The sequence below is a fragment of the Anopheles nili genome, chromosome 2, assembly GCF_943737925.1.
Source record: "Anopheles nili chromosome 2, idAnoNiliSN_F5_01, whole genome shotgun sequence".
In the NCBI taxonomy this organism is placed as follows: Eukaryota; Metazoa; Arthropoda; class Insecta; order Diptera; family Culicidae; genus Anopheles; species Anopheles nili.
In genome coordinates, this window is record NC_071291.1 from 62857066 (window position 1) to 62879553 (window position 22488).

Below are 22488 nucleotides of genomic sequence, written 5' to 3' on the forward strand. Positions count from 1 at the left end.
CACACGAAAACAAAAAATGAATGCCAAGTTGGAACTTTCATTCGCGAAATGACAACAGCTTTTCTGGGGCCACCGTCAATGAACCTGCGTTTATAGATGCGAGATGAACAAGTTGGTAAGAAAAACTAACAAACAAGGATGCTAGCACTTATAATTTTTCAGATATATGTACAAAAATTGTAGCAGTAAATCATTCAAAAGATATTTTTTCATATTTTATCCTAAATGGATTTAAAAATATACTGGCTAAGAAGTACAAAACACAAACTGTATCATATAAATGCGGAAGACAGCTGTTTGAGCTTTAATAACCCGGTGAAAATGTTGAGACATATCCAATTACTAAGGGAACAGTTTACTGTAATGTAAAATTGATGCAATAATGTAAATTTATGTTACCAGTTAAATTATGTTTTATGGTCTAAATTTAATGTCCTAAATGTTATGTCGTAAGTAAGATTACTTCATTAATTATGATCTGTTAGTCGAATGATAACGGTACAAACCGAATCAGCTGTAATTTGTGTATAACCATCAATCCGCTTTAAATGTAGCATCACATGGAACTATCGACAGGATTTATCCTTCGATACAAATGTTCGATACGGCCATTAGAATCAAGACTCATAGCCTAATAAACATACGATAGTGAATCATACAAACGCGATCCACGTGTCCCTTAGTTCATGTTGCAATTTGAATTTAAAATAGATCACAAGTATCACCTGTCTCCGCTTTGAATAGAGTTGCAACGAATCCACCAAATACAGATTTAAAAAAAGAAGTGATCAGTATTGCAAAACATAAACGCTTATAAAACAAATAACCTAGTATCAGCTGTTACAATATTTTTTTCTAGCAGCGTTTTCTCTCAAGGTATTTCACCGAACGATATCGCACATGTCTGCTGCGTGTAAATATCTGATTGAAGACGATGTAGTAGGTTGTATAAAATGCGAATATTTGTCAGCTGTTTCGTACAGTGTTTCGCTCACCGCCAACGCCATTATAACGTGCATCGACGATGAAGGAAGTAATGGTATGTTTTACAATCATGAATTTGCTCCGTTCCGTTTTAAGTACTTATGCCCGTGCTTCACCAAACTAGCTGCATCTGTTAACCGCCCTCGTTCTATCACTCAACGGTGTTGCTCCGGGATACGTGAATACATTTGCCCCTACGACACCTACCACAACTACGACTTCATCATCAGGGACAACTTCCGGAGGTGCCCTCAGCTGCCGAGGCTCGAAATACCGCTCGATCGATTCCTCCTGCTCCAGCAAAATCAATCCAACATGGGGCAAAGCCGATCAGCCCTACGCCCGGTTGCTTCCTCCCAACTACGCGGACGGCATATCGCGTCTTCCAGTTATGGCGAACGGCAGTGAATACGCAAATGCCCGGAGCTTATCGTTCAACATATTTTCCATCGATGAAACACGTGACCCGAACAACACTCTCTTGAACATATTCTTTTTGCAAGCGATCGCCAACGATTTGAACCAGCCTGCTAACTCAAACGATGTGGTGCAGTGTTGCGCGAACGGACAGGTGATTCCGGACGCACCAAGCAGATGTTACCCCGTGAAGGTTCCTGCTGATGATGCACTGTACTCGTGGTTCAAAATTCGATGCCTAAACTACGTACGCGCGCTAACGAGTCCACCGAAACAACCAGGGCAGCCCGTGCAGCAAATTAATAGTGCAACAAGTTTGCTGGATTTGTCCTTCCTGTATGGATCTACGGTTGTCCAGAGCAACACACTGCGCGCGTTTTCTGGCGGTAGACTAAAGACGGTTAGACGCAATGGCGGCGAATGGCCTATGACCGATCCGGCCGGATGTTCGGCGGAAGTTAACGTGTGCTATCTGGTTGCCGACAGCCGAAGCTATCAGTTCCCGATGTCGGCTACGGTGCACCTGATTTTCCTGCGAGAGCACAACCGCCTGGCAAATCAGCTAAAACTGGTAAATCCATCCTGGACGGACGAGGTACTGTTTCAGGAAGCCCGGCGCATCAACGTTGCGCAATACCAGTACATCGTGTACTATGAGTATCTGCCACGCATCCTGGGGCGTACGAATATGCTTTTCGATCGTTTGATATTCGAAGGAACGGGATTTGCTTCCGACTTTAATCCGTATCAAGATCCTTCTTCTCTGAGCGAGTTTGGAAGCGTGCTGATTCCTTTTATGCAATCACAACTACCCGGTAGCTTTGAGTAAGTATCACTTGACGAAAGGGCAATAGTCCTGACGAAAAACGGTAATCCTTTCTAACTTTGAAATTTTGATCAGCTTTTACGTAAACGATACCATCCAATCAGTGCAATTAAGTAGCATGACGAGCAAGCTGGACACATTGGAGAACACGTTTTCCTCAATTTTTACGGGATTGCTTACGCAGACGACCAACCTGCTGGACAGCAGCTTTAGTATTCAGTGGAAAAACTTCATGTATCGGGGTCATGCCTCTTTGGGGCAAGATCTCCTTGCCCTCGATATTCAACGGATGAGAGACTTCGGCTTTGCACGGTACAATGACTATCGGACAAGATGCGGTCTGAACCGATTTGCTACGTGGGAAGCGTATAGCACCGTTTTCAGAATAGCCTGCCCAACTACCATCGATATGCTGCAGAAGTACTACTCTTCAGTAGACGATCTCGATCTCTTCGTTGGCGCATTGTTTGAGGAGCCTCTGGCGGGGTCCATGATGGGTCCAACGTTTCAATTTATTATGAAACAACAGTTCCTTGCAGCGCGCACTGGGGATCGATACTTCTTCGAAGCAGGCGGACAAGAGGGAAGCTTCTCGGCCGGTCAGCTGGCTGAAATACGCAAAACCACACTGGCTCGATTGATGTGTAATGCATTCCCGACCACGTCGCAGATCAACGCAGACGTGTTTTCGCCCATTTCAGCGGATAAGCCGGCAGTTGCTTGCAAAAACTTACCGAGTGTAAATCTGGCATTATGGCGCGTTTGATTTGTGTTCCGCATTCAGCTTCTTTCGGCTGCAGTAAGCTAATAATTAGAAGCTGCAAAAAATGGTCAAACATTTCAATGAGAAACGTTGCGTACCACCTGAATAAATAAAACACTTGAAACCTTAAAATGTTGCTATGTGATGACATTGGTATTTGGGTTACTCTCTCTTGCGATTGTGTTAACTCAAATTCGACTAATGATTCTCATCCCTAAAAAATTCCGAACGATTTTTTGTTTAAATGCTGATCGTAGAATCGTAATTTATATCGTAACATTTAAAATTATTGACATCTCATCTCTTACGCGAAAACACGAAATCACCTTCTACTTTGTACAGCATGTCAAAATTCTATATTTGTATAAATTTTTAACAAAAAATAATGCGTGTATGAACACGAAATACATTAAGATAATAAAATTGGTATCGAACAGTTCGCTTCAAATCTCAATCAATATCAGCCTCTCAAGCAGACTTGAAGAATTCGACTCTGCTGCACATACGCAGTGTAAACGTCTGTTCTGCTAGCGGGAAGTTCATCTAGTGGATTTGCAATTCTGAAAACGGACGCGCCATTTCCGTGTGAGGTGTTTCATGTGTTGAAAGTTTACGAAATATTCGCAAAATGGATCATTTAGACTATCACGATCATGACTTTGACTTGGAATGTGAAGATAATGAAAAAGTTGTCGAGATAACAATTGTTCGAAGGAATCTCGAAAGCATGCGATCGATGTGAGATATTATAAAATCATAGAAATTCTTATGGTACTTCATATCTCACTAACTACGATATATTTTCCATAGTAATACTGCCCGAACATGGTTGCTGAAATTGCAACGCTGCACAAATATTCGTCGTAAGTCCGCGTTGCTAGATCTAAAAGATGAAGTAAATTTGGTGTTAGTACGAAAGGCTTCGATGCGGATCGAGAACCTGGTTTATCATGCCGGAGATAAAAGACAAGTAATGAAGTATTTGTTGTGCTTTGGATATAATCGTCTGCTGTTGGGCAAGTCGAAGGAAGCCATGCAGTTCTACGAAGCTGCATTTGCAATTGTAGACGGCACTGTTGGAGTTCAGTTACCGTACAATATGTATCGGCATCTTAGCATGGTTTACAAGAATCTGGGAAAGTATCGTAAAATTCAGAAACTTTTCCAATTGTTTTTTTCGAGATCAATCTATTTTATTGAAGAAACAGAAATGTTTTGCTTGAACGTGAAACCGTTTTCTTCCTGGCAAGGAGAAGAAGAATTCAGCGTGATTGGATGGGAACAGAATTTATTCGGAACCAACAACAGCAGGAAAGTTTCTTGCGGAGTGTAAGTTCATTAAATTGTTTAAAGCCACGGTTAACGCGTGTTTTCACATCGTAAAAATTGTGTTTCATTATTATTAACAGAAAAGACGGATTACTGGTGGCTAAACGGAGCTTTAATGTTGGAGAAGTTATTTTCATCGACAAACCTATTGTAGGTTATGTTGCCAACTCGAAAGGACAATGTAATTATTGCACTTGGAAAACAATGTTCACCGTCCCGTAAGTACCAATGCAACAAATAAACCATGAAATGTTTGCTTTACCAATTATCAACAATTTGGCCTCCCCAGTTGTACAATATGTTACGCAGTATTTTATTGTGGCGTGGATTGCCTACGAAAGGATGCGCATGATCACAAGTACGAATGTCGGGGTTTCAAAATACTTTTCTTTCCACTTCTGAACGGCGTCCTGGAATTGCGGATGCTGGTGAAAGCATTAGATATCCTAAAACACGATCTTCTGCGACGGCCCGTTGCTACGATTGGCCCGACAAATTGTCAGCAATTATGGAACGTTTTACTAGCAACACGCTGCAAACACGCGAAAGATTTTCTAACGGTTTTCTGTCGAACGAAATGTGGATTTCTCCCTTCTGACACCTTCCAATATAAAATTTTGCTACAGAAAGTGAGCATTTTGTTGGAATACATCGCTTTCGAAAGGCAGCTCCTGGAGGATTACAAGCAGTGTTGGAACAATGTTTCGGAAATAGAACGTGACATTTTCCTTGGCAGCGTGCTATTGCGCATCTCTATGCTGGTTAAGACGCAAAGTTGCACTTTTAGCTACGATTTGGCGTATGATAGAAAGGACATTGACGAACGAATACGATCGCGTTGGCCAGACAGTGAAATAATTTCCGCGGTTCTATCTGCAACAGATGTTTCGAAGCAGGACACGTCTAAATCTTCACTAAGTAAAGATATGCTCCAACTGTGCTCAACATCCGATTCGGGGGGTATTACACAAAACCGTAACAATGTGGCATTATTTTGGAAATCCTGTTTGAAGAATGCAGAACAAGACCGCTTAGAACAATCGAGGGCAAAGAAATCCATTATCGCAAATGCTTTGGAATACTACAGTCAGAATTTTTACACCAAGTTTAGTTTCCTGGAACAGGCGATAAAGAATGTGTCGGTTCATAATCAGTACCTTGGAATGTACAGGTTTACGTCGGAAATGGAACATTGTTGTAGCAGTTCAAATGCAATTGGCATGTAAGATATCGTGTGTGTGTGTGTGTGTGTCGTTACAATTACAGGATTACCATAAATAAATTAACCCTAATATTTTGTCCTACAGCTTGCTCAATCACGGCGCGGTTGCTTTCCGAGCTACCAAAAAGATATCAAAGGGCGAAAAAATTAGGTTTCGTCTAACTGCCATTGAAAGAGCAGACCTGGAAGCGATGAATGATGATGAAAGAAGTGTCAAGGGTAGAGCGAAAAAATCGAGTTTTCAGAAATCCAGATTATACTATAACCATTCCAAAGACAGATTGGCTAAATGGGATTATGGTAACCAAAACATACTGCCAGCTTGTTTTTGTTCACAATTAAATATCATGTTTTTTTTTAGTTAAAGATGTTCAAGATCCGCGATTGTTATCCTTAACAATAGAAACATTACTTTACTGCATCCATAGTGAGTTGGAGCCTTTCACAGAGATAAAATATCGCGAAATCTTATTTTTGTTGCAGCGATCGGTACGACTTTTATACAAGTAAGTGTTTCCTTACAAGCATCACGCGTGTGAGCGGAAAGAATTTTCCGAACACCAACTAATTCCCTCCGTTCACAGATGGCCAAAAGATGAAGGTTTTATCTCACTGCTGCTCCAGCTAATAACCAAAATTGAAAACGTATACTATGAGGCAAGGATGATTTCAGAAGTGCTAATGCAGCACGATTGGATGATAGAACTAATCGATTATGGCAAAGAATTGAGACGCTTAAAGCTAACGAGCAACAGAAATCTCGCAAACTACCAATTTCAAAAGATTTTCTAAGACTCATGATGTCTCTTGATGTTAGGTTCCGACTGGCCAGAACTCGTGACAGTTTTTTCGTTTATACGTACTAATTTTGCGGATGTTATATTACTTAAAAGTATAAAATGTTTAAAATTTCGTTGCCTGAAGATATATACCTTTTCCGTTTAAATTTTATGTTTTGTTGACATGTTCGAAGTACAAGTAAAAGTTTTCATTAGGCGTTCTGTATCAACATTTCGATCAGTCTTTCAAAAGCGTGTAAACATTTGAATCTAGTGATAATGATCATCAGAAAACACGTGTTGCTTTGTTGAAAGTAAATAATCATACAAAAATATATATATATATATATATATATATATATATATATATATATATATATATATATATATATATATATATATATATTATATATATATATATATATATATATATATATATATATATATATATATATATATATATATATATATATATATATATATATATATATATATATATATATATATATATATATATATATATATATATATATATATATATATATATATATATATATATATATATATATATATATATATATATATATATATATATATATATATATATATATATATATATATATATATATATATATATATATATATATATATATATATATATATATATATATATATATATATATATATATATATATATATATATATATATATATATATATATATATATATATATATATATATATGTATATATATATATATATTACGAACAACTTTTTTTGGTAAAAAAAACACGTGTTTCTGTTGTTGATCGCTATTGATGATATTAAAATGTAAAGCATCGTGTGTATCGTACCTCTATTGAGTTGTACAAATAAAGGATTATAAAAAAACCTTTATATTTTCCTAATAAGTTTTTCCGTTACTCTCTGTCAAGGAATCCGATTGTGTAATGATGGACATGCTCAATCTATACATCAAGCGACTCAACAGATTGCATTAAATTAAATCTAATTTCGTACGTTAATAAACTTTCAAGTAGTAACAGACGCTATTTGATTGCCATATGGAACTCGAAATTTTCACGACATCTCATTGAGACAATCTCGCGCCGACTGAACGTTTGACGTCTCATTGAGACAATCTCGCGCCGACTGAAAGAGCCTGCAGAGATGAAAAAGAATAAGAAACCATTGAGCTTGTAATCTTTGAAGACGAGAGCTACTTCGCGGAAGTTTAGCAAATTATGTTGCAAAATAAGATTCGTAGGTGAATGATTGACACATTCCAGGTAATATGAACTATAGTGAGTTTTGAAACGGCATGCATTTACGGGATTACGTAAGGCGGTTGAGGGAAAATTTGTGGAACAGATAGGAAAAGGCGAACATAGCTGGGAAAGTTTCAAACATGGACGTCTAGAGTGAAAAGCAAAACTACAGGCAAATGTGCTGAGTCCGGACGGTTTTTGTGAAGACAAATGAAATCACTCAGTCGTCATTGGAGGCGGTTTTTAGGAACCGTATCAAAAGTGTGTTTTTAATTGCTAGAAAATAGTTTGCGATGCGTTTATAAACATAACCTACTCAGTGCTGCTGATTGCTTATTGGTAACATCGAATGGCTCTATCAGAAAAGCACGTCTAACTAATTGTGTGCTGTGAAAAGCAGGACTTATGAAGTGTTTCTGAGAAGAGCGTTAAAAATAATATTAAAATTTATGTCTAAGGTTTGTCTGTTCAAATTTTCAATCAACCAATTGCGTAGCTCCCTGCCCGGCTGCTGTTCCCGTTTACACCAGTGAGCGAGATAATCTAAGCATTGTTTCTATTTTTTTTTTCTCTCAGTGCTATTTCGCGTTCACCTTTTATCCTTCCGTTACAGAAGCGGCGTTTAGGGCAAGATGTCGGTGCACTATAAATTTAAGAGCACCCTCGATTTTGACACCATCACCTTCGATGGGTTACACATATCCGTAGCGGATTTGAAGAAGTCGATCATCCAACAGAAGCGATTGGGGAAAACTGTAGATTTTGATCTTCAGATTACCAATGCGCAAACGAAGGAAGGTACTATATCCTACGCTGCGGAAGTTATACCGTGCCGCTAAGACAGCACAAACCGAATAATCACACTATTATTTTTTATTCTACTAGAGTATAACGATGATAATACGCTTATACCGAAGAATACATCCCTTACCATCGCTCGGGTACCGGTGAAAACGCAAGGGAAGAAGAACTGGGATAAAGGCGCGGCAGTGGAGACCAGCGCCCCGATTTCGACAGCACGCGGGAAACACGATGCGGCCAGCTCGCAGACGAATGTCGACCTATCCACGATGAACGGCACCGAGGAGGACAAGATCCGCGAGATGATGTTCCAAAGTACGGCGGATTACGATCCCACGAAGTAAGTTTGGGGTTTTGTTGGGATTCCCTGTTGGTGAAGTAACGATTAATGTTGGTTCCGATGTGTTTTCCTCCCTCGATATGCGTACGTCCTGTTACGGTAAAGATTTAAGCACAGGTACCTTTAAATCTACTACAAATATGTTTGTTGAATAGACGAATGCAATGTGCGAACGAGTTCTTCAGAGCGATATAATTAACCTTTTCTTTCTTGTTTTTATAGCTATCAGAAAGTGCGGGGATCTCAGACCGGGGAGGTTCCAATAAACTACAAGTGCTACCGTTGTCATAAGCCGGGTCATTGGATAAAAAACTGCCCCATGGGACCCTTGCCGAAGGAGAACGTAGAGGTAAAGCGAACATCCGGCATACCGCGTTCATTTATCGAGCGCGATAAGGACGTGGGCATGAATCCGGCTATGCAACCGGTGCAGATGCCTCCAGAGGAGAAGCAAGTCATACCAGAGGATTTGATATGTAGCATCTGCAAGGATCTCTTTACGGATGCCGTTATGATACCATGCTGCGGCAGCTCCTTTTGCGATGAGTGTGTGCGAACAGCTCTGCTCGAGTCGGAAGACAATGAGTGTCCGGATTGTAAGGAAAAAGGATCATCGCCGGGTTCGCTTATACCGAATCGGTTTTTAAGAAATTCGGTTAATGCGTTTCGTAATGAAACCGGCTACACCAAATCCATTCAGACCGGTGAGTGCATGAAGTGCACAATTCTGTAGAGTGCAGGTATAATGGTTAATCTTCTTACATTAATCCAGCAACCACCGGTAGGAAGCAAACGAAACCGGAAGAAACACCAACAGCCGATAGCACGACTAACAGCGGAAGTTCAACGGCACCAGCGGCGGGGGCTCCATTTGGTACGGTGAACAGTGTGTCCACTGGATCGATCTCAACTACCACCGAGATTGTGGAATCATCTTCCACCTTCGAAGAGGAGAGGTTACGTGACGCGGACAGCAACTTGCCACCTCAACTGTTCGACGAAATTTCCCAACAGGGCGACCTCGCTTCGCCAGATCAGGAAGAAAAGGAAACGGCACCAGGGGTTGTCGCTAATGCAGGATTGGATAATGAATCAGACTATGAGGACAACATCACAGTAACCGTACCGCCGGCTCACCTTCAAAGTCGTGGTGCGTTCCGGGGCCACTACAACGGTGGGCGACCCATACGCCACGGGAGACCGCACGATCACGATACGCCTCCGCATGAGCGCCAACTGGGAAGTGGTAATATGCAGGGCTACGGCGCGGGCAATGGTGCTGGTGGTGGCAGTAACGGAGGGCGCGGAGGGAATGATGGCATGGACAGGGACAGGGACGAAGAGCATCGACGCAGAGTCGCCATGGAGGAGAAGGAAGGCGAAGGCTACGGAGCAGGTCTGGCGGGAATGAACGAACGAGTACGCGAATATGACGACCGTTCGCCGGACTACTTGCATGGAGGCGGTGGACATGGAATGATGCAGGTTCCTCATAATCACCCGCAACACGTGCAAACTATTGGTACCGCCATGGGGCATCTCGGAGGCGGGCACGCTGGTGGTGGTGGCTTGTATATGGGTCCGGGAAATCCCGGATACGGTGGTCATATGGGGCATCCTCAGTTTGGCGGTGGTGGACCAGCGGGAGGTTACGGAATGCAGCAAGGAGGTGGCTATGCTCCGCAACAGCGATCGTACGATCATCACGGTGCAATGTACCACGGAGACCGACCGCCGAGGATGATGTATCCGATGCGCAGTGGCTTCGTGCAACATCATCCGCCTCATTTACGGCAACGTCCCATGGGTCCGGGACCGATGGTGGGATACCAGGGCGTTCATCAATCCATTGGACCTGGGTAAGCTATAATCATGCGTCTTGTTTCGTTTAAGCTGAACCGTTTTGAATTGTGTAGTCGACAAATATTTTCCTCGTAAATACTGTTTTAAATCAAACGAGGAATAGTTAAAAAAATATAACCTACAGTTCCGCTATTCTCTATCCCCATGCAGTGTAATTGACGATCCATTGGAAGCATTCAACAGAATAATGCATGAGAAGGAGTTGCGCAAAAAGCAGGAGCAGCAACAGCAACAAATGCAGCGCCGTAATCGATCGCCCATGGCTGATCGAGGACGTCGGTCACGGTCGTTCGATAATGGTGGCCGCGGAGGAGGTGGACGAGGACATTCACCGGAGCGAAGACGTTCTCCTCGTCCGAGGTCTCCTGACAGACGTCGTTCACCGGACGATAAACATCCGGATGATCGCGATCGACCTCGGGAGCGTCGGCGAAATCGTTCTAGCTCGTACAGCTCGGCAAGCTCGCGTTCGTACACAAGGTATTATCGTAGTAAACTCCCCGCGGAGTATTAATGAAGGAATTATGTGTTTTAAATCGGTTAAATTTTTTAGATCGAAATCCAGATCACCTATGAAGCGGAATAAGTCCCCGCGGAAACGATCGCGCAGTCCCGGGTACCGGGACAGAAGAAGCCGTAGCCGTTCAGGATCCTTCGTTGGTGGAAGGTACGAATGAATTGTTGTTGCCTGTGTTACTGTGTGCTATTTACAAACTATTCGTCTTGCCGAAGGAAAAATGTTATTTACGATGTTTTTTTCCCTTTCCAGGTACAGAGATCGTCGGGAAGATCGTCGTCCTGGTGATTTTAGGGACCGTTCGCCTGGGTTTAATCAACATTTCGGGTAAGTAATATGAACAAATTATATGTACTTTTATGTGTGTGTAAACTAACATCTCTGCTTGATTCTTCAGATACGGAAACCGTCCTCCCAGGGGAGGTGGAGGCCCTAGAGGAGGTCGAGCTCGAGGTAACAGCCGTGATGTTGGCGGCGGTATGCCACATTTTCCGCCGCGGGGCTTCGATCGACACCAATCCGGTCATATGCCACCGATGTCGGGCGGACGACCAGACGACATACCACCCTTCATGCATGGCCAACATATGAACGATTATCGCGATGCACCGATAATGAATCAGCATGGTGGAATGATGGGAGGCGGTGGAGGATCGGCCTCCATACAAACGGGTGCGGTTTCTACTGTATCATCAAACAGGTATTGTGCCAATGTTATTAATCTTCTTAGTATTTTTGGTGTATTATGCGCTTTGCGATACCACAAAGCGGTACATGATGGTGAAGTGGTTGTGCGCAACTGTGAAAGCAGGATCTCATTCACTTTTTCCATTCTCGAAATGAGGTGCCCTATTTATTGTTGAATACTAATGCAATTTCAAGACCAAATGTGTGATATTGAAGCGTGATATGAGTGTTAATTTATAATTAAGATTAAGTGATGTAACAATTCGTAGTTCTATGATCGCTAAAACATATAAGTTTGTTACAGACAAAAATGAAAACAAAATATTCTATCCGTTACTGTTAGTATAATACCTGAAGAATCATCATGCTAGGTGGCGTTTTGATATAATTTAAAGCTAATACAATTACAAATTTAATATTTATGTATTACGTAATCTTTTGCGCAATATATAATAATTGGTGAACAGCAGTGGTACGACATGAAATTATTCGTTTTGTATTATTTGACATCGTTATCGAAAAAAGCTGATGTTTTTATAATTATTAAGATTGTCTATGATGCAGAACTATTCCTGATTTTGTTGCAATATTGAAATAATCATCACTGCATTTTTTCAAACTTGCAACTATATCAGATGCGTAACAGTTTGTCTTTTATTGTTTTTTTTTTTAATTTTTGTATTGAATGTTCAAGAGAATAGGAAACACACCAAACATGATGCTAGCAAGTGTATTTAAAACGAAAACTAAGTTTTGCCTACTTCAAATTATATATATATATATATATATATATATATATATATATATATATATATATATATATATATATATATATATATATATATATATATATATATATAAACCATCACCCTCTAATGTAGAATATATTTTAAAGACTTTCTTTTTGATATATAGCTTTTGTTAAGATTTTGTAGTATATTTTATTACTTTGACATGTATAGCTGAAACGTGATAAGGACAATTGCGAAAGATAAATTATTGCTATCATAGAAATATTTCTATTACCATAAGATAAAAACCAAAAATCATATATCCTTGCGGTTGTGAATATTGTTATATGTAAAACGTTTTATTTGGCTCATGAAAGTGAAGACTGTCGAACGAATCATTTGGAAAGTTTTGATAGAAATTCAAGGAATGTTTTGCCTAAAGTGAAAGAGATTGCATAAAACAATCAGCCATTAAGGAAGCTTTCAAACCATATTCGATATATTGTGATGTATAAAAGAAATGCATTCCTAAATGTGTTACATTTAATTAAAACCATATAGTAGAATTACCAATGATCTTGGAACGCTTCCGTTATATCTTACTTACAAGCCGAAGTTATTAAAAGACTGAAATTGCGAAGCTATCCTACCTGTACTGAAATAAAGTGAGCAAAAAAGCAGTGTTTAGTATAGTACATAGTCATCTCATTTTTTGCCATTAAATGTAAACTCTTTCATGTAAACAGGAACTAGCATCTAAGGAAACTAGTGCTGAAATAGTTCTGTGTTAGAATGCGAAGCAGACATCAGCACGTGATTCGGAGCAAATGTTCAAGCATCACATCGGGAAAGCTTCACAACTGACAAATTTTCTTGTTGGTGCATTGTTCTGTTTCTAAGAGGGCAGAAAAAACACACGTGGAATATCCGTACACGTACATTTATGTAGCGATGATGTCTTTTGTTTGATCTTCGAGAAAGAATTCAATTTCCACTTTGTCGTCAACTTTGAGCCTACGAAATGGATCGTTGATTAACTGCCAGCAATTGACATTTAGCTTTCTTGGCTCGATCGGGCAACATCGTAAACATGCTTAAAAGGCCATATGCCTTAATATAAATGAGATGTTTTTTTGATAGTGCAAGAGAGACATTCCGCTTTCATCAGTAATCGGATTGGTTCCTGTCATGTCTATATGCCCGTGAAAATATAGCCCCGTGAGAGCGATGAGAGGTAACGTGGTCGTGTTTTTTTCATGTATTATATCTAAATAGATTCTAAACTTTCAGTGTCTGTATGACTGTAAGGCGGTCTTGTGTGTGCTAGAAGAAACTAGGTGAAACCGTGCTAGCAGCCAATTAATTCTCGAATGTTTTTGTTTTTCTTCTTTCTCTTCCCTCTCACTCCCATGTTGGGTGGCGTTCTATGATCTGTTTGTTCACCCTCCCGTGTCTAGGTATTCGGCGCGAGATGAACGGGAACGAAGCACTGGAAGCTACGCAGGAGGAAAACCGCATGACTTCGGGGAAGGTGATGGTGAGCAAATGGCACAACACCACCTGCATCCAAAAGGATCGGGCGATCGTCATCGAATATCGAGTCGTCCTTCGTCTCCTGGTGCGCATCATCAACAGAACCACGGTCCAGAACCGACGCAGCGCGACATGGATGATGGTGACTGGCAAGGACCTGCCGAGGAAGCCGATTTCCATCAGCTGCATACACCGGGCCGTCGCCATGACGAACAACAGCGTTCGGAGCAAATGAGCCAGGAACAGAAGGGTTCCAGTGTCGTTCGGGATGCGGATGTGAACAGAATCGGGGATCATCGACCATCGTCGATGGGTGCTGCAGGAGGCGGCAACCATGGGCACGGTAGATCACGATCCCGTGATCGCAAACGTCCGGCGGGCGTTGCTCAAGATGGTGTCGATCGCGATGGATCGGATCGAAGAAAACACCGTTCTAAACGATCTGAGTCCAGGGAAAGGCGAGAAAAATCAAATGCCGGTAGTCGAGGGCCTCCTCGGGCTATCGGGGATCATGAGAAGGAAAAGCAAGAGCGCAAACATCCGCCCTCTGATAAGGAAAAACGCGGTGAACTCGATCCGACAAACCGGAGAGAGGAACAGCGCGACCGCCATCACCGAGATAGAGGAAAGGATCGTGGTGAAAGTGACCGCGAACGGGATCGTGACCGAGATCGACAACGGGAGCGTGAACGTGATAAAGAAAAGGATAAAACCAAGGATAAGGACCGCGAACCGGAGCATGATCGTGAGCGCGAACGGAGAAGGGAGAAGGATAAAGAACGTGACAAAGAAAAAGAACGAGAGCGAGATAAGGAACGGGAGAAAGAGCGCGAAAAGGAACGACAACGGGAAAAGGACAAGGAACGGGAAAAGGAGCGCGATCGTGATAAGGACAAGGATGCGAAGGAGCTGTCAAAGAAAAAGCCCCGTGATTCCAGCGATGAAGAGCGCCGTGATAAGAAGAAAGATCGTGACAAAAAGAAGCGTAAAAAGGAGAAGGAAATTGAAAAACGAAAGCACAAGAAAGAACGGAAGGAAAAGGAAAAGGATCGGCGCTCGAAAGACGGGCGGAAGGAGCGAAAAACGGTGGAGAAAGAAGAACCAGACAGCTCACAGCAACCAGCAACCCCGATGGCATCGCGAGCGGAAGATCGTGATAAAGATGAGGCGGGAAAGACGGGTGATAGCGAGGAACAAAATAATAGTCACGAGCAGCACGTCGACTCGATCGAAGAAGGAACTAATGACCGGCCGGCGAATTTTGCTAGTGAAAAGGAGAAACACGACAGTGATACTGGAGATTCTGGTGCGGATGAAGAAGATGGGGAGGATGCAGAACAGTTGCAATCGGTACAGGAACAGCAGCAAGAAGCACACATCGACAGCCACGATCACGGCGATCTTTACTCGGACATACCGGACAAATACGAAGCGGATCAGCTGGAGAGGTCAGTTTTGCAAACCGAGAGGGAAAACAGTGGGGCTGAAGCGGAAGAAGCTGGTTTGGCCGACAGCACCGAAGAACCCGAGAAACTGGAAAGCGACACAAGCACCAAAGGTGAATTGCTGATGAAGCGGTCAGATTCCGTGCTCGATCTACACGCGAACTTAGATTTGGAGCAGGAGCTAGACGAGGATGAGCAAATGCTGTCTTCCCAGACGAAGCAGAACAGTTCTGTGTTGCCTGAGCTCTCGAAATGGGAGCTAGATGAGGAGGCTCAAATCAACTCGTCGACGGCGGAGAAAAAGGACGCTGCATTGCACGAGGATCAGTCAGCGACATCCATGCAGCATCTGGCCGCTGGTGGGAAGGTTACAAACGAGGTGTTAAAACGTGCCGAAAATGCTATCTTTACACGGGCCATCAACGCAATACGGCCGATTGAGATTAAAAAAATCAGTGTTGACCGACATAAGCTTTACACGAGCGCAAGTGGAGGTGTTCCGCGGGAGATATCCCCATCCGGAACCGACATTAAGCTTACTCAGGAACACGACGAACTCAAACGGTTCCAGGTGAGATTTTTAAATACCTTTCCATAGATGTTGACATTGTTTGGCTGGGTTATATTGCCTTGTAATAAATTTATCCTACTTTTTTCATTCCATGATAACAACATATATTTTTCTACTTAGTGAATGTGCGTATAAAATTATGTTTTTTTTTTATTCTCGCTAGGTTACCGTACCCCTGAATGATGAACGAGTGGAACGATCGGTAGAAATCAAACAAAAATTAGATTTAAAAAATGAAAGTCGCTCTTCGCCTACGCGGACGTCCATCAAGGAACGGCTTGGTAACAAAGTTCCGGATAGCAACGCATCTCAGCTGGCTCGCTCACAAACACCACCCAACCGCAAGGCGGGCCGTGCTGGGTCTGGTATGAATGCGTCGGCAGTCACAGACACCAGTAGTCGCTCTAAATCGTCCTCCGATCGGCGTCGTGTTTCACCCCCAAGGCGAAGTCGAACCCGCGACGATGTCGATAATCGAAAACGAACAGATCGTGACCGATCCGATGGAAGGCATGACGGAAGTGGCAGTAAAAAACCAGCCGAACCTTCTAACCGCCGGACGACCGGGCATAATAACAGCCGCGTCAGTGATGATCGTCAGCAATTGACGCGTGATCGCAAAGATGACCGCCGAGGGTCGGACAGTCGCGATAGGAATGAAAACAAAAGATCTGAACAGCAACCTGCGCACCCACGTGGCAGGAGTCGCGATCGACAGCGTGATCGGGACCATCATCGTGGTCCTGGCGGGCGGCGAGGTAGTAGCCGAGAACGAAAGGAAACCGTTTCGCCAAACTCGAAAAGAACGGACTCCGGTCGGAAGGATGGGGACACGAACCGGAACAAGCAACTATCCCAACGGGACGACCCATCCGGTAGGGTTTCTTCTTCAAGACCCAGCCACCGGGACGAAAGCTCGAGTCAAAAAAACCGCGCAGCAGGGGAGGAAAAAAATGCAATAGCTCCTAGTTCGACGACCGGAACCGGCGGTGGGGATCGGTTGGCAGGACGCGGAGAACAGTCTCCCGGCGTCCGGATGTCTCGCAAGCGTTCCGCCGAGCACCTACGAGAAGAGTCTGCGGAAAGACAGCATCGGCAGGAGGACAGCTCGTCGAAACGGGACACGGATGCAAACGTAGCCTCGGTCCCGGGCGGTGGCAGCAAGAGGACAAAGCTGGAGAAATCATCATCCAAGGCCGCGAAGACGGGAGGAGCGCCCGGTAGCTCGACCGAATCGAGCAGCACCGATTCGGATTCGTCCTCGTCGGACAGCAGTGGCGAATCGGATGACGCCGGTGGCACCAGAAGCAGCAGCAAGAAGCGCAAAAAGCGGAAGCACAAGAAGGAACGCAAGCGTGCCAAACGCTCCGCAGCATCGACCGAATCGGACGACGAGTCTGGCGGCAAGCGAAAAAAATCAAAGAAAAAGTCAAAATCCTCCAAGAAGAAGAAGAAATCTAGCAAACATAAGAAGGATTAGGTGTGAGTAAGCAACCACCGTTCAGTTTCCCTTGGCGCCGGTGAAGGATACGACGGTATATTGACGTATCCCTTTCCTGGCCCTTCCAGAGCCGAGGGAGAAAGCTTCGTTCGCGAGTTACGATTCTAGAGTAATTTTCTAAGGGCATTTTATTGTTTGCGAAGAAGCCGGAACCGAACGGTCCAGCAGGAATGCTGCATATTATATCGTTAGTGTGAGGTTTGCATTTGTACCATCACCGGCTTTCCTGGCTTTTCCTTTTTCACTACTCATCACCGTCTTGGAATCGTTTACACGCGAACCATGCGGTCGATGATGTCGGTAGGCGCGTCAGCAGGACAGCAAAAATGAATTATTCAACCCATTGTACATTTTGATGAACTTAACGGCGGTGGTGTCCGTTGAGGCGGGTTGTTCATCGGCGATACTCTAGCAAAGGTTTTCCTTAGGTCATGCATCCGACACGAGTCGGGTACCAATGTACGTATTCCATACTTTACTGGCTAATTAATAAAAAGTAAGACATCTCCTATAACGAACGTCCGTTTGTTTTCTATGTCACAAATGCGAACTGCTAGAGAAAATGGGAAAACGCATTCGAACGCATGATGAAATGTGATAGTAATAATAGTAGTAGTCGCTCTGGTTTTATTTTTCTTAGCACATTGCGGATCGGGAGTTTGCCGGGGGATGCATAATTCCAATATTTGTCGATTTGTTGCATGTGTTGCTGGCCTGTTTCCGTTCGTGTCTTTTCGGAGCCTCGCCCGTAGCTACACGTCGTGCACCTATGATTAGCGCGTTTCCTGTTTTGTACATTTTCCGGTAGATAATGTACACTGTAATAGGCATATTTGCGTTCCATGTATATATATATATATATATATATATATATATATATATATATATATATATATATATATATATATATATATATATAATTATGTTTCCTCACGACCTCGTTCGAGGGGAACTTGGCTTGCCACTGGGAAACAAGCGTAACAGAGTGCGTTTCGTACACTACGTACTATGTTTTGATTTTGCAATATTTGTTGTGTAATAGTGTGCTATCTTTGCTAAAACTTAAAACCACCAAGATTCGGTCAGGCTTTTGTAATATTTTTTTGGATATGCTAAGGGTACGTTTTGGTTTCGTATCTTTACGTCTCGTTTCCGATTGGCTGGCTAACGGTTGCGATAATTGATTGCATAATGGCGATAAAAGAGAGTAAAAATAATAAACACAGCACGCTACGATCAATATTAATAAGCCATGCAGCTATCTGTTCGGCACACCGTTGAATGGCGTTTTTTTTTGAATTGGTTATAAAATTTAGTATATCTATATGTATATAATATATTAACATCAACAATAGATACTGTATATTCTTATTGAACGATATTATCCTACTTTACGATCGGTCCGGACCGTACCATCGTCGTCAGTTGGTAAATTGTAGAAGCCAAACCGAAACGAACAACAGCATCATCACAACCCATTTCTAATGGTCAGCTAATGTGTTTGTCGAAAAAGAGATCAAGCGAACGAATATGTCTGCTACGGGTAGGAATGCACCGTGCAGTATTATCCCGGTAATCAAATCAAGCAATCGCTGGCTCAATAATGGCCCAATTCGATTAAATTAGGTCATGAAAGGAGATAAATTTATGTGTTTTAGAAATGCATTTAAAACCTAACACAACCGAAGCAAGCATGGCTATCCTTAAAAGCAGATAGAAGCTATGAACGTGGGTCTATAGGTTGGATATCCTTTCCTTTTGAAAGCTCAGCAACGCATGCCGAGATCGCTAACGTCCAGCAAATGTCTGTTGAAAGTATGCATATGTTGAATGCTAAAACGTACTAAGAGAGGCAACGGTGGTCCGTAAATGGTAGTGCGGTGAGCAGAAGAAACACGCAGATTAATCCATGGCCAGTGCACAGGTCTCGTGGTCCAGATGGCCAATGCACTCGATCGACGGATGGTGGCCAGAGTCCCACATGCCAGGACCACATCGTTTACACAGCCCCGACAAAGTGCACGGTATCTTTGGGTACTGCCGGAACTGGTGCAAAAGTCCTCGGGCTTTGCGCAAAATCAGCTGCCCGTCCATGTACATCGCTGCAAAAGGGAATCATGTTGTGGGGGGGGGGGGGAATAAAAAAAATGCCAGATATTTCACACATCCGGATCAATCCAGACCATCAACGGAACTTACCCAGGGAGCTGAAATGCAGCAGCATTTCGTCCGTACGCAAATCTTGAGCAATAACGTCGTCCGCATACACCGCGATAATGGCCAGACAGAGAAACAGATGGAAATAGTCGGTCAGATAGTTGGACCAGCAAGCCTCCCACATGCGTATGGCAACGGCTTCGGTAAATTCGCGCTTAAAACACCTGCAAAGATACAGAACGTGGGTGTGGAATAAAAACTTTCCCAGCAAGAATCACGCAAAACCTACAGCAAAATCCAACGATGACAAAACAGCAATTCCATCGCATCGGCGTGCTTCTGCAGGTGTTTGAAAAAGGTAGGAACCATAAGCCGAATCAATTCCCTCAAGTAGCACTGCAAATGTAGCAAGAACATGCGTTAGGAATGTTGAGAATCGCACCGGAAGAGAGCGAAAGGATCTTACCAAGTTGCGATCGATGTCGTTGTCGGTTGGTGTGCAGACAAAGATCGCCCTTTGCATTAGACCCACGAAGCACCAGAACGTGTCCGATTCGCTCTTGATCTCACACAGCACCGGTGCCAGGAGATCACTCATACCTTGGGTGTAGCTAAGGTGAAACCGGAGAAGCAAGCAAAATGTTAAGCAAGATCAAAAAGCGGACGATCGCAACAAGCGCACTTACGACATGCCCGGATTGTAGAACGCGTAGTTTAGCAGAATGTTTTTCATCGTATCGATGTTCGGGTTATCATCACCCGCAAAGAACGGATTGCCACGATCCGTCCTGACCACATCCTTCTCGATCACGCACTGAACGGTACGCCAGAACTGAGCCTGCGCTTCCGGTGACATCGAGTAGAGACGACGCCGAGTGATCTCCTCATATTCCTGCCGCCGTATCTCCGTCAGTGCGGCCCGATCCTCGAACGTCGATCCGGTACTGTAGCAATGCAGCAGGAACGGCCACACCGTCTTACGCAGACTTCGATCGAGCCCTCCGAAGAACACGCACTTGCGCAACTGCAAATCGTCCTCGATCTGGCCCCGCTCGTTCAACAGCGTGCCGTAGAAGTAATCCGTGGTGATCTTCGACACTTTTCCCTCCTCCGGGTGGAGCTCAGCCGGTCGCACTTCCGGTCGGCAGACCATAAACTGCCGGTACGGCATGTTCGCCGGTTCGTCCTGCCCTGGCGCAAGCTTGATGTTGTGCAGCAGACAGTGCCACTGGTGCAAAACCTGCGCCAAATGATCCAATCCACCGTGGTGGAAGTGCAGGATCTTGTACTGCGATTCGCGCGACGCAATCACAAGCTGACCGGAAGTGCACTGTTCATCGTTGAAGAACAGCCTCAAGGCGCGCATCTGGCTCAGATCAACCGAAAACCTGCGACACTTAAGTGGAGCCTTCCGGCTCACGATCGGGGACGCTGATGCGCTTTCCGGAAACGCCAGATTGTGCTTGTACGCCAGCAGTTCCGGTGACATCCAGTTTGGGTTGTTCTCATCGCTGGATGTGATGGAAAGCGACCGGAGAAAGCGTTCCGTTGCCGGGAGTGTCGCTTCCGGCGGGGAAATGTCCACGTTCTGGATGTGCGGGCTTGCGATCGTGATGTTGACCGACGTCACGGACGACTGCGATGGCAGCTTGTGATGGTGGTGATGTATTTTTCCGACCGCCATCGAAGGGATCTTAGTGCCATCGTCGAGTAGCGGTTGGAGCTCCGTTTTAAGCTCCGGATCGTCACCCTCGAGCTCGTCCGAACCGCCTACTGAATGGTGCGCTTCCGAGGAAATGACACACCCTTCGTCCACGTCGTCTTCACCTTCCTCCTCGGGTTCCACCGGGACCTCCTCGTCGCGGCCATCGTAGTCATTGCTGTTGCACAAGCTGGCCTTGTCCGAGTTCGAGCTGATGCTGATCGTCTCCGAGTAGTCGGAGCAGTTGATCGACTTACTATCGCTCGTCGCGGACTGAGCGATCGTTTCGTTGTACGGTTCCAGGAACGGATTCGTGTTGGCGATCTTTATCGTCGTCGTGAATGGGTTTTCCCCAACCGGAGCGATCCCTTTTTCGCACGGGATGCCTTTCTGCTGACCCTGCACGTGCCCGTTATCCTTTGGCGAAGGATGCAACAGCAGAAGCTGCTGCTGCTGTTGATGTTGCTGCAGATGTAGCTTTAGTTTGCTCTCGCTCAACCCGATGGCGCCGCGATTCAGGACAACATTTTCCACCGTCGACGGGCACTTGCGGAGCGTCGAGTTCGGAATCCACGTAAGGAACAGCGTCGGCCGTTTCGCGTTGTTGTACTGATCGATGAAGGTCTTGGTCGTGACGGTCAGATACCCCGGATAGTGGAGTATGTCCGACTCCTGGCGCACCACGGCCGGCGGGTGAACGCAAATGTTGTTCTTGCAGAAAAGTATCTCGTTGTCCTCGTACAACACCTCGGTGGAACCGTCTTCCGCGTCGTCATCGCTGCCAAGGATGTAGCTGGACGCGCGTTTCAGTATATTCACGATGGGCATCGTACGGAATGCGATGCTGGAATGGTGCGTTGGCTATTCGGGAATGCTTCCTAAAACACAGAAGAAAGCGTAAATAAAACAGTAAGAACCAACCAGTGAACCTTCATGGAAATAAAGGGACAGCATTCTTATTGGCAGGATATTGTCAATAAATCGGTACTGAAAATAAAGCCACCAATCGATGGAAAGTCGATGGGTCAATGCAATCAACCTCTATTGTCTAAT

The 22488-nt window shown here is 44.0% G+C and overlaps 4 protein-coding genes across 4 annotated transcripts; 3 read left to right on the forward strand and 1 right to left on the reverse strand.

Annotated features, from left to right (window-relative positions):
- The first annotated feature begins 1024 nt into the window (after window positions 1–1024).
- Window positions 1025–2993, forward strand: LOC128727744 (peroxidase-like). The gene is made up of 3 exons (XM_053821686.1): window positions 1025–1039; window positions 1109–2226; window positions 2303–2993. The coding sequence occupies exons 1-3, from the start codon at window positions 1025–1027 to the stop codon at window positions 2991–2993; spliced, it is 1824 nt and encodes a 607-aa protein (XP_053677661.1).
- A 625-nt stretch (window positions 2994–3618) lies between these two features.
- Window positions 3619–6333, forward strand: LOC128727755 (uncharacterized). Its single transcript, XM_053821698.1, is given in 7 exon segments — window positions 3619–3733; window positions 4241–4319; window positions 4400–4537; window positions 4609–5220; window positions 5627–5753; window positions 6025–6047; window positions 6126–6333. Coding segments are annotated over 7 exon segments (1302 nt in total).
- A 1886-nt stretch (window positions 6334–8219) lies between these two features.
- On the forward strand, window positions 8220–18076 carry LOC128720324 (E3 ubiquitin-protein ligase RBBP6). The gene is made up of 10 exons (XM_053813989.1): window positions 8220–8385; window positions 8473–8728; window positions 8951–9432; window positions 9501–10587; window positions 10742–11071; window positions 11145–11258; window positions 11361–11435; window positions 11506–11808; window positions 13984–16075; window positions 16239–18076. Exons 1-10 carry the CDS (start codon window positions 8220–8222, stop codon window positions 17553–17555), a joined length of 6222 nt encoding a protein of 2073 aa, XP_053669964.1. The 3' UTR covers window positions 17556–18076.
- Window positions 18077–19478: 1402 nt separating this feature from the next.
- LOC128720326 (TBC1 domain family member 16) lies at window positions 19479–22263 on the reverse strand. Its single transcript, XM_053813990.1, has 5 exons — window positions 20420–22263; window positions 20200–20344; window positions 20023–20129; window positions 19776–19957; window positions 19479–19678 (listed from the first exon to the last, which is right to left on the reverse strand). The coding sequence occupies exons 1-5, from the start codon at window positions 22261–22263 to the stop codon at window positions 19479–19481; spliced, it is 2478 nt and encodes an 825-aa protein (XP_053669965.1).
- Between the last annotated feature and the right edge of the window lie 225 nt (window positions 22264–22488).

Coding starts and splice junctions, on each gene's coding strand:
- LOC128727744 (XM_053821686.1), top strand. Junction 2,227..2,302: donor CAACTACCCGGTAGCTTTGA/GTAAGTATCACT, acceptor AATTTTGATCAG/CTTTTACGTAAACGATACCA.
- LOC128720324 (XM_053813989.1), top strand. CDS start 8,220: ATGTCGGTGCACTATAAATTTAAGAGCACCCTCGATTTTGACACCATC. Junction 10,588..10,741: donor CATCAATCCATTGGACCTGG/GTAAGCTATAAT, acceptor ATCCCCATGCAG/TGTAATTGACGATCCATTGG. Junction 11,436..11,505: donor GGGTTTAATCAACATTTCGG/GTAAGTAATATG, acceptor TTGATTCTTCAG/ATACGGAAACCGTCCTCCCA.
- LOC128720326 (XM_053813990.1), bottom strand. CDS start 22,263: ATGCCCATCGTGAATATACTGAAACGCGCGTCCAGCTACATCCTTGGC. Junction 20,345..20,419: donor TTCTACAATCCGGGCATGTC/GTAAGTGCGCTT, acceptor GTTTCACCTTAG/CTACACCCAAGGTATGAGTG. Junction 19,958..20,022: donor TGTCATCGTTGGATTTTGCT/GTAGGTTTTGCG, acceptor GTATCTTTGCAG/GTGTTTTAAGCGCGAATTTA.